Source organism: Dipodomys ordii, unplaced genomic scaffold (genome assembly GCF_000151885.1).
Source record: "Dipodomys ordii isolate 6190 unplaced genomic scaffold, Dord_2.0 Scaffold23, whole genome shotgun sequence".
NCBI lineage: Eukaryota > Metazoa > Chordata > Mammalia > Rodentia > Heteromyidae > Dipodomys > Dipodomys ordii.
This window is the reverse complement of record NW_012267239.1, coordinates 9,974,791-9,988,671: the sequence shown is the minus strand read 5'-3', so window position 1 is coordinate 9,988,671 and position 13,881 is coordinate 9,974,791. Positions and strand designations below refer to the sequence as shown.

Below are 13,881 nucleotides of genomic sequence, written 5' to 3'. Positions count from 1 at the left end.
GCGCTCTACCACTGGAGCTACAGCGCCACTTCCGGTTTTCTGGTGGTTTATTGGAGATAGGAGTCTCACGGTCTCTCCTGCCCGGGCTGGCTTTGAACCTCGGTCCTCAGATCTCAGCCTCCTGAGTAGCTAGGATTACAGGCGTGAGCCACCAGCGCCCATTTAATCAATATTTGTTGTATGTGTGTGTGTGTGTGTGTCTATTTGTCTGTCATGGGCCCTGAACTCAGGGTCTGAGCGCTGTCCCTCAGCTCTTCAGCTCAAGGCTAACACTCTACCACTTGAGCCACAGCGCCACTTCCGGCTTTTTCTGCTTATATGGTGCTGAGGAATCAAACCCAGGCCTCATGCATGCAAGGTAAGCACTCTACCACCGAGCCACCTTCCCAGCCCCCGATATTTGTCTTTATGTGCCTGACTTATTTCACTGAACATAAAGGAGGCTTGCAGTCGGAAGAAGGCCAAAAGTTGCTTGGGCCCTGTCCCGGGTAGTAGAACACCTGCTGAGCAAGCTTGAGGCCCTGAGTTCAAATCCCAGGACAGTCAAAGAACAAAAAGGCGGGGTGGGGGTTTGAGGAAATTCTCACACCTGCTATCACCTGCATGCGCCTTGAGGACATTATTCTCAGTGCAAGAAGTTAGACACCGCCCCTGCATGATTGCAGCTAGGGAAGGGCCCTGCAGTAGTCAAAGGAAGTCAGAAGAAGTGGGCAAGTGGAGGGGGGTGGGGTTAACATTGCACGCTGAAGTGAAAACCTTCCACGCACAGATGGTGAAACCCCCACCGGACAGTGTGGGAATACTGAATGCCCCCCCCCTCAAAAAAATAGCTTAAAATGATTCCAATGGGCAACACCAGGTGTATTTTACCACAATAGAACAATGTAGAAAGCCCAGCACTGGTGGCTCACACCTGTAATCCTAGCTTCTCAGGAAGCTGAGATCCAAGGATCACAGTTCAAGGCAGCCTGGGCAGGAAAGTTTGTGAGACTCTTATCACCCATTAAACAGCAAAAGGCTGGAACTAGAAGCGTAGCTCAAGTGGTAGAGCACAAACCCGGAGTGGGAAAAAAAGTGAGCAGCCCAGAGTTCAAGCCCCACAACCAGCACAAAAACAAAGAGAGGATAAAGTCGGTGACACTATTCATGACAACAGCAGAAAGACTTTATCTTTCCATCCTCCATTTTCCACCTCACCCTACTGAATTCTCGTCCACTTAGCAGGAACACTCGTGGCTGAGGGGCAGGATGACACGCAACCACAGGACCCAGTGCTGGTGGGTTTTTCTTAGCCCAGGAGTCTCGGAGTCCCCAGAAATCCCAGCAGGCTCACCCCAGCTGTGCAGGGCGCTGTGTGTGCCATCAAATATTAAAAGGGTAGGAGAAATCAGCATAGTTTTCCATATCAATGAATCTCCTCACATATATGAAGATTTGCTTTTCAAATTCAAATATAATTATTTTTTTAAAGGCGTCCTGCAAGCCCTGTCACCCTCCCTACGCTGACAGGTCTGCCTGTTGTCACGTTTGGGTGAGGTGCCGGTTGGCAGAATGCCCAAAGCACTTTGTAACATGCCCTCCCGATCCTAAGTGAAAACTGATCAAAGGCCTGGCAGCCCGAGACAGGAGGGGGGGGCGGGAGGGGGCCGGGAGGGGGCCCGGCTCGGTGAGGGGTGGGGCTGGGCTATTGTCCCTCTTTGTAAGAACAGCTGCTTCACGGGCTCTGGAGAGGCGTGATTATAATATGCATGCGGACTGCTCTGTTTAACAGAAACCAGCTTAGAGTTCTCTGGGGGCCTCCACCTTGGGTTTTGGCAGTTCGAGGACACTGTGCCAAGCCTTTCTGGCCTGTTACCCCTCCCCCTGTCCTTCCCCCCCCACCTCACTTTGACTCATCTTAGAGGAAAGGCTCCCAGGGTGCTGTGCGGGTTACCTGGGGGCAGGGGGCTGGGTCCTGGGGGGGGGGAGGGGGCGGTGGGGATGGAGTATTTGCCTGCCAATTCCCCTGGGACTGAAGGTCTTATGAGTGATCGTGTATCAGGAATCACTTAGCACCCCCCCCTCACAGAAAGGGAAACTGAGGACCAGAAAGGCCCACCCAGCATTGCTCTGTAATAGGTGGCAGGGTCACCAGGACCCCCCCCCCCCCCGCTCTCCCCGAGTCTGTCCTACTCCACACCTTCCATTCTGATTTTCCTGGAACCTCTCACAAAGGAAGAGGGGGGCCATGTCACCCCTCCCCCAGGCCATTCAGCCTGGAGTACAAACCGTCTCAGCACCTCAAGTGACAACCCCTCCCCCCAACACACACACCCATTTCTGGAAGGGGAAGGAGGGCTGGGAGGAGGGCAGAGATTTTAAATGAATATATGCATGTGTCTCTTCCCTAATCACCGGAACGCATCTTCAGGAGAGGTGAGCAGGGGCATTAGCTGCAGGACTCCCATTAACGCTAACTTTATTTCAGTAATGAGGTGCCGGGCGTGGAGCAATCGCTGTGGCAATCACTGTGATGAGCTCCGCCTGCTGGGAGCAGAGGGCAGGGGACCGGAGCCGGGCGGCAGGCTGGGGACACCTGACAAGGAAGGGGCAGCAGGCACAAGGCAGAGGGACAGGGGAGTGAACTGCGGCCAGGGCTGAGCCCCTACAAGCCCCCTGGGACAGCTCGCAGTCATGAGCTGGGAGGGGCGCTGGCCTGGCTGGCTGAGTCCTCACGGTTACGCCACTGGCCAGCCGGACAGATGCACAAGTGGAGTTGGACAGAAGTTGTCATTTGCCCCAAGTCTGGTACGTGTGCCAGTGTGCGCTGCACCCCCCACACCATGTCCCCAGGTGGCTGGGGGGGACTGGTGGTCCAGCTCAGTGGGAGAACGTATGCTTAACTTGCAAGAGGCTCTGGGTTGGAGAAAACACACAGGTATCACTCACACACACACACAATCCATACTCATCTGCACACACCACACAACATCAGCACCGAGGGCTCTGCCCCAGATCTTCCCAAGAAGCCCTTGACCAGAAGCTGCCCTTTGGGGTACACCCCAAGCTTCTGGCTTCTCCAGATGTCTGTGTGTGTGTGTAAGAATCCACAGAGGTTGAAGACACAGAATCTAGATGCCTAAAAGCGGCAATCGGCTGGCCAGGCCTGCCCAAACCCACGCCCTCATCTCCCCACGAGGGAACAAAGCAAGTCCCTGCATTTGATGACTGAGCACCTACAACATACCAAGCTCTACTCTGCATCCTGAAAACGGGGCACGGATCTAAGCCTCGCTTTTAGAAAAGTTTATACCAGTGAGAAAGACAAATGAGGAAGCTGGCCGATTGGAGTGATGGAAGAGGGAGAGCTGGGTGCTCTGCTTGTCAGCCTGAGCCACGGGCCCAGGGAGATGGGAAGGATCGGGGAGAGGATGCTTCTCGCAGCCCAGGGGCAGACACCTGGGGAGGGAAGATGTCTGTGGTGGGAGTGGAGGGATCCTGCAGCAGGTAGACTGGGGCATGGGGGTTTTCACTAAGCCTTCCCTGAAGATACGGGCCATGCTGCAGCCACAGCTGAAGGCTGGTGCTGACACCGAGTGGTGGCCCCGGAGGCTGCCCCAACCACAAAGACCCACTGCCCTCACCTGATGTCCAGCCCCTGCCCTCCTCTCCCACTCTGCCCTGCCCTGCCAGCTTGTCCGGGAACTCTGAGGGCGGAGCCTCCAAGGGATTTCTCAGTGGCCAGTGTCTGTCATGGGCACATCTCACTAGCTCCTGAGGGTAATGTGGATTGGCTGCTACTGTCACGAGGAACAGGTGTTGGAGAACAAACCACGCACCCACCTCCACCACTGGCTACCTGCGGGCTAGCCCTGTGGGCTGACAAAGTGACTTTGGGCGCTCCTCTCAGTACCCTCGATCAGGGCCACCTGCGTCCCGGCTGAACATCCAGATGGCAGGGCCGGTGATGACAAATGGATGGGTTAATTTGTTTCCTGCCTGGTCACTGCCAGGTGCACATACATGCCAAAACATCCACTGGGTCCACTGGTGGGTTCATCTTCCCAGGTGCCGGGGACTGGGATGGGCAGAAGAAGAAAAGGAGGTGTCCCTGCCACGTCCTGTTATTGGGTGGTGTTTGCTTAGAAACCTGTTTTGTGTTGTTACTTTTGTTTTTTTTTTATCTGCAGGTTATTCTTGCAGGTTTGGCCTCAAGCAACAGAATATCACACTTCTACTGGTGTCTTCGAGGAAAGCTAATTAGGACTCTTGGCACATGGAACATGAAACATTTCACGATTTTCTACAAAGCAATTTGCCAACATTAGCTAATTAAAACACCCAGCTTTTCACTGGGGGGCAGTGGGAAGACAGTGGAACTGTCATTTCTGGGCATCTGCTGGAGGTTGGAAGTCTAAGCTCCTGCTGTTCCCTCGTGGTCAAGGTCCTCTCCAGAAGCGACTCCTCATGGCGTTTAGAAACCTGCCAGGAAGAACATGGGAAAAGATCCCATAGCACTTAGGATCTAAGACAAGGGACAATGAGAAAAGATATCTGAATAATCATGCTGATCCATTAAGCCAGTGGTTGAGTAACTCTGATCTGAAGGTGGCAACTACACCTGGCCCTCAGCTTGTCTTTGTAAATAAAGTTTTATTGATACACAACCAGGCACATTTGCTTATTACAGCGTCTCTCAGCTCTCAAGTAGAGACTTGTAAATACAGGAAAAAAAATTGCTGGCTTCTGCACTAGACTAAGCTCTCCCTGCACCTGTCTGATTGGCAGAGCTCATAGGGAGTTCCCAGCCATGACTTGGGGAATTGCAAGCCTGAGAAAGAGCAGAGGTTGCACAATTTCAAGCCCTTCCATGTATAACACTGTCTGGTGCACGTGGTCTGAGAGGCCACCGGGTGGAAGAGAAAATGCAGGTCTGGGTTTCAGTTCCGCGGCACCTTCACATTCTCCACGTCACAGGGAACTAGGCTCCTGCGTAGTTTTCAAACGTGGGGTGGGTCCCCACAGTTGCAGTGTGAGACATGACAGTGGCCCCAGTCGCCAACTCCAAGGCTGGCCTGGTATGCCTCCTCCTTCCTGTGCTTGGTGAGCTCTAGATCATATGCCAAAGCCCCACTCAGGAGCTGTGTGTGTGTGTGTGTGTGTATGTGAAGAGTGGATGTTTACACACCCAAGGATGATGGAAACATTTTTCGTCTCTGTATTTTATTTTGCTCTAATTTTCTATAATTATTTTGTAATTGGAAAAAATACAAATGTCATCAAAGAATGCTAAGCAGTCTCCTCTGTCCAAAGCCCACATGGGAATGACTCTTGCAGCCTTTGAGGAGACAGAAGGATAATCCCTTTAGTGCTTCTTGTCATCATAAAGGATTATTTCGCTTTTCACCCTTGCTGCCAAGAAGCTAACTTGTATCAACGGTGCTGCTGTCTAATGACTGAGAATCTGCCTCTTGTTTCTGCTTAATTGACCCAATTTGATAGGAGGTTCCTCAAACCCAACCACAGCAATTCTGCACATGGGAAAGGAAGAAATGAATGACTTCTCTGTTGCTAAACAGAAGACTGTCTAGAGAAACAGCACGGTGGAGATCCGGCACAGAGATCCAGTGCAGAGATCTGGCGAGGTCTATCCTAAGAGGGCTGTGGCGGCACTGGCATCTAGGGCCTTTCAAGCAGTTCTTGAAACCAGAATCTTGGGATCAACTCAATATGAAGCTGCAGACCTTGCTTCTAGCATCTAGCTCCGAGCTAGGCACACATTCAGTGCTAAATAAACACCTGTCCAATGAGTGACCAGAGCCACACATCAGTGCCACCCCCTCCAGGGGGTCGCAAAGCATCACCCAGTGTCCCTCAACCTCAGCATACTGACATGGTGAAATGCAGCGGCGCCCCAGAAACCACCTGCCACCCCTGACCAGCACCCAAGCAGGTGGCTGGAGAATTGCTGGAGGGGGTTGGGCCTCCTCCACCTCTGCTTTAGACCAGCACTTCCAGAACCGTAGGGGCCTGCATGTGTCCTGTCCACACCATTACACACAGACCCCCATTCCAGCAGCTCTCCCTACCTTGCTGGCCTCAGGACCCAAAGAGCAACCGGGAGCTCAGCACCTTGGAGGACTGAGGACTGAGGACCAAGGACCACAGAACTTAGCTCGGTTGCCATTGCCTTGCTTAAACCAAGGATGACTCGAACCCAGAGCCAAACAAACTTCAGGGTGAAGGCCAAGTCAGCCATCCTCCAATGAGGATGCTCGCTTAGTGTTTAGCCTCGCTGGAACTTCCTACGCTGTAGACACACGTGACCATGTTCGGGAGCAAGGAACCTGCCTTCCAATCACCGCCGAGGTTTGAGCAAAAAGGGCCGTATGAGTTGTGTGAAACACTTATGCTCTGAGTTTGCTTCACCATAAGAATGTTCTAGATGACTGACAGCTTCAGGCATGAGGCAGTTAGCTGTGTTTTCTCTGCCCCTGGGGCCAGCTACACCTTAGCGTCATGATGCCATTCAGGCTGGGGTTCTCACGTGGCTCCCACTAATGGCGTGGCACTGAGCAGCCGTTCACAATTCCTCTGACTGCACGGGCAGCTTCACATATTGAGCGCAGTGTCCGGGAAGCACCCTTTGTCAGAGTGAAGATGGCCAGCAGGCCTTGCCCACGTTTTGTCTTGGTAGATGGCAGAGGAAGAGAAAGGGGTGGCCTGGCAGCGGCGGCAGACCCACTTGCATCTCTGGAGAACCCCTTTCCTGAATCCCTGCCCTCAGGATGCCACGACCTGGTCTGTCATCTAGCTACAAAACAGTCCCATTGTTTTCCGGACGGGCCCAGGCTGAAGACGGAAAGCTGGGGAACTGGTGCCACCAAGCGGTAGAGAGAGCAACTGCCTGCGTGTGGCTCCAGCGCGGCCTCCCTCCCTTGGCCTCTCTCTCTCCCTCTTCCCCCCCCCCCCCCCGAGAAACAGCACCCACAAGTCCTCTCTGCTGCCATCCTTCCAGCTCTCAGGAGTTGCTGAGAAAGAAGGGCTTGAGGATCGCATCTGACTCGCTCCGCAGTTCTTCCTGGTGCTAAATCAGGTCAATGAGCTTATTTGTGTCAAATAAATTAGCCTGGCCAACTGCAATGCTGTGGCAAGGCTATTTATCTCTGGCTCCAAACTGCCACCGAGCAGGCTGTGGGCAAAGCCATGCAGGTCTAGATATCAGGGACAAAGCTGAGGGGCTCATCTTAAAGGGCTGCAGAGACATACGTCTCAGGGGAAATTGAGTCCCACATGGACGGGGGCTCCTGTGCCTCTGGAGGGAAACATTGCAGCACCCAGCTCCAAACAGCACCTGCCGGACGATGCCCAGAACACCTTTACAAACAGACGTCCTGCTGAGTGACACTGACTCACACCTATAATTCTAGCTACTCAGGAGGCTGAGATCTGAAGATCACAGTTCGAAGCCAGCCCCAGCAGAAAAGTCCATAAGATGCTTATCTCCAGTTAACCACCAGAAAACCAGAAGTGTAGTTGTGGCTCCAAGTGGTAGAGCGCTAGCCTTGAGCACAAAAGCTCATAGGCAGCACCCAAACTCTGAGTTCAAGCACCATAAATGACACAAATCTAAAATTTTTAAAATGAAAGCAAAAAGCACTATGTGGACCAAACACTGGAGCAGGCAGGGCCGTGCTGGACTCCAATCATCTTTCACAGTGCTGTGTATCCATGAGCCTCCCTGATCTTTTTATTTTGATGATAGCATGTAGTGATAGAATAAACAACAGACTTAGGAGATGCACTTAGGGGTAGGGTTTCCCCAATCCCCTAGAGGTTTATCAGGTTCTGAGAGCTCTAGCCACATAAATGCCTAGAATTCCTCCCCACTGTGTAAAAATCAGAGCAGGAAAAAAGAGGCAGAAATGTGAAGGCAAAACCCTGTGCAATGTGCAAGTGCACAGGGCTTTAACCTCTACAGAGTCTGTTTCCAAGGCAGGATACAGAAACAGGGTGTGCACTTCCTGCCTGGGAATGAATTAGCTAAAATTGGATTAGGCCAATTCCCCAGCAGGATCCATTTATTTAACTTATAAATACAAAATACTCACTTAGTTACAAAATACCGGCATCACTTTTTACGGGAACTTTAATCAGAGGGCAAGGACTGAATTGGGCCCAATTTAATGTTTTCGGTAAGAATACTTCTCCCCACAAAACACAGCTCTTCTATGACAGAGCACAGCTTCACAGGTGCAGGGCAGCAACGGAAGAAGCTGGTCCCGGCATAGGGAGCCACAAGGCCTATGGAAAAAATCTAAGGAAGAACCCACAGAAAATGATCGGCCCAGTTAAAGTTGCCAATGGGGGTGGGGGGGGGCGGGGAAGAGAAGGCCTGATGGGAGGAAATGGGCTCAAGGTAGCCGGTCTCCATGCGCCATGAAGATGGCAGCTGGGACACGGGCTCATCTTGCTTTCATCAGTGCTGGTGACTCGAGAAAGAATTTTGGATCTGCATGATTTCTTAGAAATCACCCTCCATGGACAAATGAAAAAAAGCAAAGTCCAAAAGTTAGTTCCTTCGAGGTCATTAATGCCTGAGCCTGCCAATAAAACTGGGATGCTGAGCCGGGCGCTGGTGGCTCACGCCTGTAATCCTAGCTACTCAGGAGGCTGAGATCTGAGGATCGCAGTTTCAAAGCCAGCCCGGGCAGGAGAGACTGTGAGACTCCTATCTCCAATAAACCACCAGAAAACCGGAAGTGGCGCTGTAGCTCAAGTGGTAGAGCACTCGCCTTGAGCTGTAGAGCTGAGGGACAGCGCCCAGGCCCAGAGTTCAAGCCCCACGACCAACAAAAAAAAAAAAAAAAAAAACAACTGGGATGCTATACACAGAAACATCATGGCTGCACGATTACCTACACACATGCATGCGTACACACATATACACATGAATGCACGTGCACACTTCGCCAAAACATCTGGAGCACACCCAGACCAGAGGGAACCTTACCACACGTTTCTTTTTTTTGGGGGGGGGTCTGGTCGTGGGGCCTGAACTCTGGGCCTGGGCGCTATCCCTCAGCTCTTCAGCTCAAGGCTAGCGCTCTACCACTTGAGCCACAGCACCACTTCCAGCTTTTTTCTTATGTGGTGCTGAGGAATCGAGCCCAGGGCCTCGAGCATGAAAGGCAAGCACTCTACCACTGAGCCACCTTCCCAGCCCCTTACCACACGTTTCTATCCACACCTGCATCAACTAGACAAAGATCCACTCCACAAGTTTTTAGGCAATTTTCTATTTTGACATCTCCTAATAAAGCTAATTATCCACACAGGACGACACACACATGGGCACACATGTACATACACATGCATGTATGCACATACACACACTTCCCCTTTGTAAAAGTCAGATGTGGTCAGTATGGTCTAGAACCTTGAATTACTGACAATAGTATTTTTTCACTCAGCAACTCCATTTTTAATTTCAGGATTACTTGTATGTACTCTGATCAGAAGTTTATATTCAACACTGCATTAGAAGTTAATGAGTTCTTTTAAAACTCCAATGGGCTGAAGACGTTATTTCCACTGAAACTCTAAAGCACTCACTTAGCAAGGATACATTCTACCAGTGATGTTTGATCTCTTGGGTGGCACAGGAGCAGCCCTGAGAAACAGCATGACTGAGCTAGTGTTGTCTGCACAACTGCTTCGCTGGTTGTTTACCTGGAGAGCTGTTGTTTTGTTGCAGTATGAACAGCTCTACTTTGGGTCTGTAGACAATGCAGGTGTCCAACTCTAATAGCAGAGACAAATCAAGTTGTAAAGAACTGCTGGGGTTTGGCTGAGAAGCGTGTGGGGTCCCAGCCCATTCACTCAGCCACTTGCTCCCCTTCATGTCCTGAAAACAGATGGCCAAGCAAAGTTGCAGACACATGACTCAGGGCAAAGCTGCCTCCCCAAAGCTGTGGTCACTTTGATAAACTATGCATAAACCATAGCTAGAAGAACCTGCCTGGAAATCCACACACCATTAGGATGGAAGAGCCACCATTAGGGAGAAAGCTCATGATCTGATGAAACTTGAACTTAAACTTGTTTTCCTTAGCTTTTACCAATAGCTTTCTTCGTAGAATGACCAGTTTGCTGAACGGACCCCCGCAGCGGTGGACCCATCTGTTTTCCCAACTCTCCCCCCCCCGCCCCCCGCCCCACTTCCCCACCACCACCCCACGCCACTCCTTTTGCTGGGAGTCCCGAGGGTCAAGGAGGAAGACAGTGGCTATGTCTGGGCCGCATGTTGAAGACAGGTGGGGTCAGGAGCGCAGTGAGGAAGAACTCTGTGGCAGGGAGCTGAGCCTCCAGGCAGCACTGAGCTGCACAGACCTGTGAGAAAGACTCGAGTCCTGTGGGGATTGCGGGTAATTTAATCAGCGGCTCTTCAGCACAGAACGCCGGGCCAAGCAGTAATGAAGTCAGCAGTCAGAACCCGAGCTCTCATTTCAGCCTTGGGGACAGACAAGAACCCAGACTCCAGCTACTGTCTTAGGGCTGAGGCCAGCACTTCCTGGGGTGTGGAGTGTTCTGGGCACAGTGGAGGGGTTAGCCTCTTGCTCTCCATCTGCGGGTGCCAGTAACACTTCCCACCTCTAGCTGTGACAAGAATGTCTCCAGACATTTTGGGAAGAGTTTGAGAAAATACAAGCTACTCCATAATGTCAGGATTGAAAAGTCAAGAATCTAAGGCTTCATTCATGTAAAAATGCTCTTTACTAACACTTAGGAAAGGGAGAAAAAGACAGGCCACATCATGAAGTGACTCACCATAGAAAACTGGTAATTAGCCAACCAAAACATGCAAAAATAATCAAACAGAAATGAAGAGCACTTGTGTATTATTGCTCAACTTGTAGAGAGACTTACAGACAAGGTGCAAAAAGTAAATTGGTTTGATACACAGGAGGAATATTATGCTTAAAAGATTATAAAAATCTGGGGGGCATGGCTCATGTGGCCCTGGATTCAACCCCCAGTACTAGGAAAGTAACAATGTTAACAATAACATAGACATAAAGACAAATTTCAACACTGAAACGTTAGGAAAGAGTTTAAAAACAATCAACACAGGAATGGCGGAACTGGTGCTCTGCCCACACACGTTGGATTAGTGAAAATGGCCCAGGGAAGCCTGACACACAACACACACACACACACACATGTGAAAGCACATGTCACGTGTTGCCTATAGAAAAACCACAAGTTCAGGAAACAATGGCCTGGAGGATTCCATGACAGTACTATACTGGTGACACCAGGTGGGGGCCGAATTGTCACGTATGCATACAAGCTGCTGTCCAGAAAAGGTCTCAGGGGAAGGGAAAGTGGCCTACATGTGTTTGGGGTCAGCTGACCTTCTTCACACCTGTCTCAGGCCCCTTCCCTGCTCTGCATGCTTACAGCTACAGCTCGTGCCACAGCATCATGTATGACACTCACAAATGGAGGCCATGTTTGAGAGGACCACTGGGGTCACCCTTCCAATATGCCACATCTAAAGTACCCAAAGGTGTGTCCAGTTGTGCCAGGACCTTTCCCTAAACTGCCAGCATGGGTCACACAGCACAATGAAAGGCCCTAGACTCTGGACACCATGCAGGAAGTGGAAGGCAGTGAGGAATCCTGGGTCGGCACACCAGGGAGGCCAGGCCAGGTGCTAGAGGTGGCTTGCTGGTGTGGCCCAGGATGTGGTCAATTCCCAAATGACACACATACCCGAATCAAGTACAAAAACCCTTATTTCATGGCCCAATGGGAGGACGTTTGGGCTGTGGAACTGATTTGACTAGGTGTATAGCGTTTCCCTCTTCCATCCATGCTTCCAGGGCGGAGAGAGTGGACCTGGGCTGCGACCCAAATCCCAGAGGAAGCCCTTGTCTAGGTTCCCTCATTATCCCTCAGTGGGGATCCTGGAGGTCACACACTATGCAGGGGAGACATAATGCCTGCACAAGCCTTTCAGGGTACTGCCCCAGGAGGCGGGCAGCACAGAAGGTAAGTGTATAAGCAGGCGCTGGATGCCCCACGCCAGGCAATGGTTCCCACAGACCGTGGCAGGCCATGTGCACCAGGGCAGCCAAGGAAGATGGGGACCCTGGAGATGTGGTGTCTCACCCCAAGTACATAAGCCCAGCCACAGACACCAAGCAAAGCACTGTAGTCTTCAGAGGCGGGGAGGACTGCAGGTCATTCTGCCAGGATTCCAAATGGAACAGCACCTTGAGGTCTGGATAAATGTAGGTGCTGGGATATGGTTATGGGATTGTGCTCAAGGCTGACTCAAAATGTTAAAATACCACCAAAAAGAACTACCACAAGAGAAGACCCACACTCTTGGAGCAAGCCTTTCATAGGGTCAGAGGGGAATGGACTTCACTCATGCAACAGCAGAATACAAGAAAAGTGGTTACATGACCCCTGCAGTACACTGAGCTAGAACGAGGCATTCCCTACACAAACACTGTATTTCCCCCACAACTCCAAAGACGTCCAATAAATAACTGTACAGTGGTGGCCCGAGTGAGCCGGCCCCGAGGATGGTCACAGGCCCCCGCAGGTGTCAAGGGCAGCGGGATCCCAGCCAGCTGGCGCTCCTTCCCTGATGGCACCACTGCAGGCTCGCACTGCGTCACAGAAGAGCTCCAACATCTGGCCTAGCCAGGCGCTGAGCTCAGCCACAGGACGCCACAGGACACGACCCTCGTGCTACCGTCCACTGTGTCCTCGGGCAGTGGACGGGCCTGGGCTGGGAAGTCTGGCTCCAGGCGTGAATTCTGCAGCAGGCTCCGTGTGCCCACAGCCCATCAGGCAGGGAAGAGCTCGGGCGGGCTCTCTCCGTAGCAGTACTTGGCTATGGGGTCCCGGTATGTGTTCTCATGCTGCACGCTCTGTTGGCAAAGGAAGACAGGCGCATGGTGAGGGAGGGCAGGGCAACCAGGTCCCCACCACACTCCCTGCAGGAGGCTGCCCACTCCACTCCACCTCCAAATGTGCCTGCAACTGCCCAGGAACTTTCTAGAACAAAGAGGGATGATGCTCCACAGAGAATGCCAACTAGGAGCATGAACATGGCCTTCTAGCTCCTAGTGGGTGCCACTTCCTCCGTCAGGCAAGAAGCTTTCTAACTGCCTGGAGGTCACCTAGGCAGCTCAAGACAACTACTTCTTCTCAAATTATCCAAAATAGACTAAGATCCAATGGGTGTTTGCACTTGGCCGAGAGTTTCAGACATATTCAGTTCCTGGGAAGGAGTCCTTCAGAGACTACAGAGATGCACTTCAGATTCCTTCCAGGATGTTCACACAGACCTCAAGGTCAGCATCAGGAGATGCTAAAATGGGCCAATTTTCCAGCATCTTGTTTTTAGACAAGCAACTTGACTTTTTGGTTAGTGAGGCGTCATTAAGTGGCCTAGAACTAATGCCAAGTAATTGAAGTGTAAGTATTAGCACAACCAAATCTTCTCCTTGGGTACTGGTGGCCAAACGGAATGGCAGTTGGGAACTCTCCATTCACAATAAAAAGACAAAGTTGAAAAGGAGAGTAGCTCTGCTTAAGACCTCAAAGAAGTCCTGGGTGCTGTCAGCCTTTTCTGGCACTTGTTGGGGGCGGACAGCGTGTGAGCGAGTGCGGCGCCAGCCTTCCCCACGCTTCCTCTGAAGCGCACCAGGCAGGAAGCTCCTCAGACCACTGAGACCATTAGGAGCTTCTCGATGCTCTCAGCTATCTACTGCATCCCTGAAACACGGCCTCAAGGAAGCTGGGTGCTCACGGCAACCTCGAGACAAAGCAGCGAACACAGGCTCTCCAAGGAATGACAAAGGAATGGCGTACCTCAGA

At 51.7% G+C, this 13,881-nt stretch overlaps 1 protein-coding gene across 2 annotated transcripts in view; it reads right to left on the bottom strand.

The window, feature by feature from the left end:
• Positions 1-13,881, bottom strand: part of LOC105984362 (chromosome unknown open reading frame, human C12orf49) — a 33,850-nt gene that overhangs the window by 8,442 nt on the left and 11,527 nt on the right. The window contains exon 5 of one of the 2 annotated variants that reach the window (XR_001174988.1): positions 11,186-12,929. Coding sequence is in view for 1 of the 2 variants with exons in the window: in XM_013014538.1 (XP_012869992.1) it covers positions 12,846-12,929 (84 nt within the window). In the remaining variant the exon portion in view is untranslated. Of the gene's footprint in view, positions 1-10,736; positions 12,930-13,881 lie in introns of those variants that run through there. The other variant, XM_013014538.1, reaches the window with a different exon arrangement.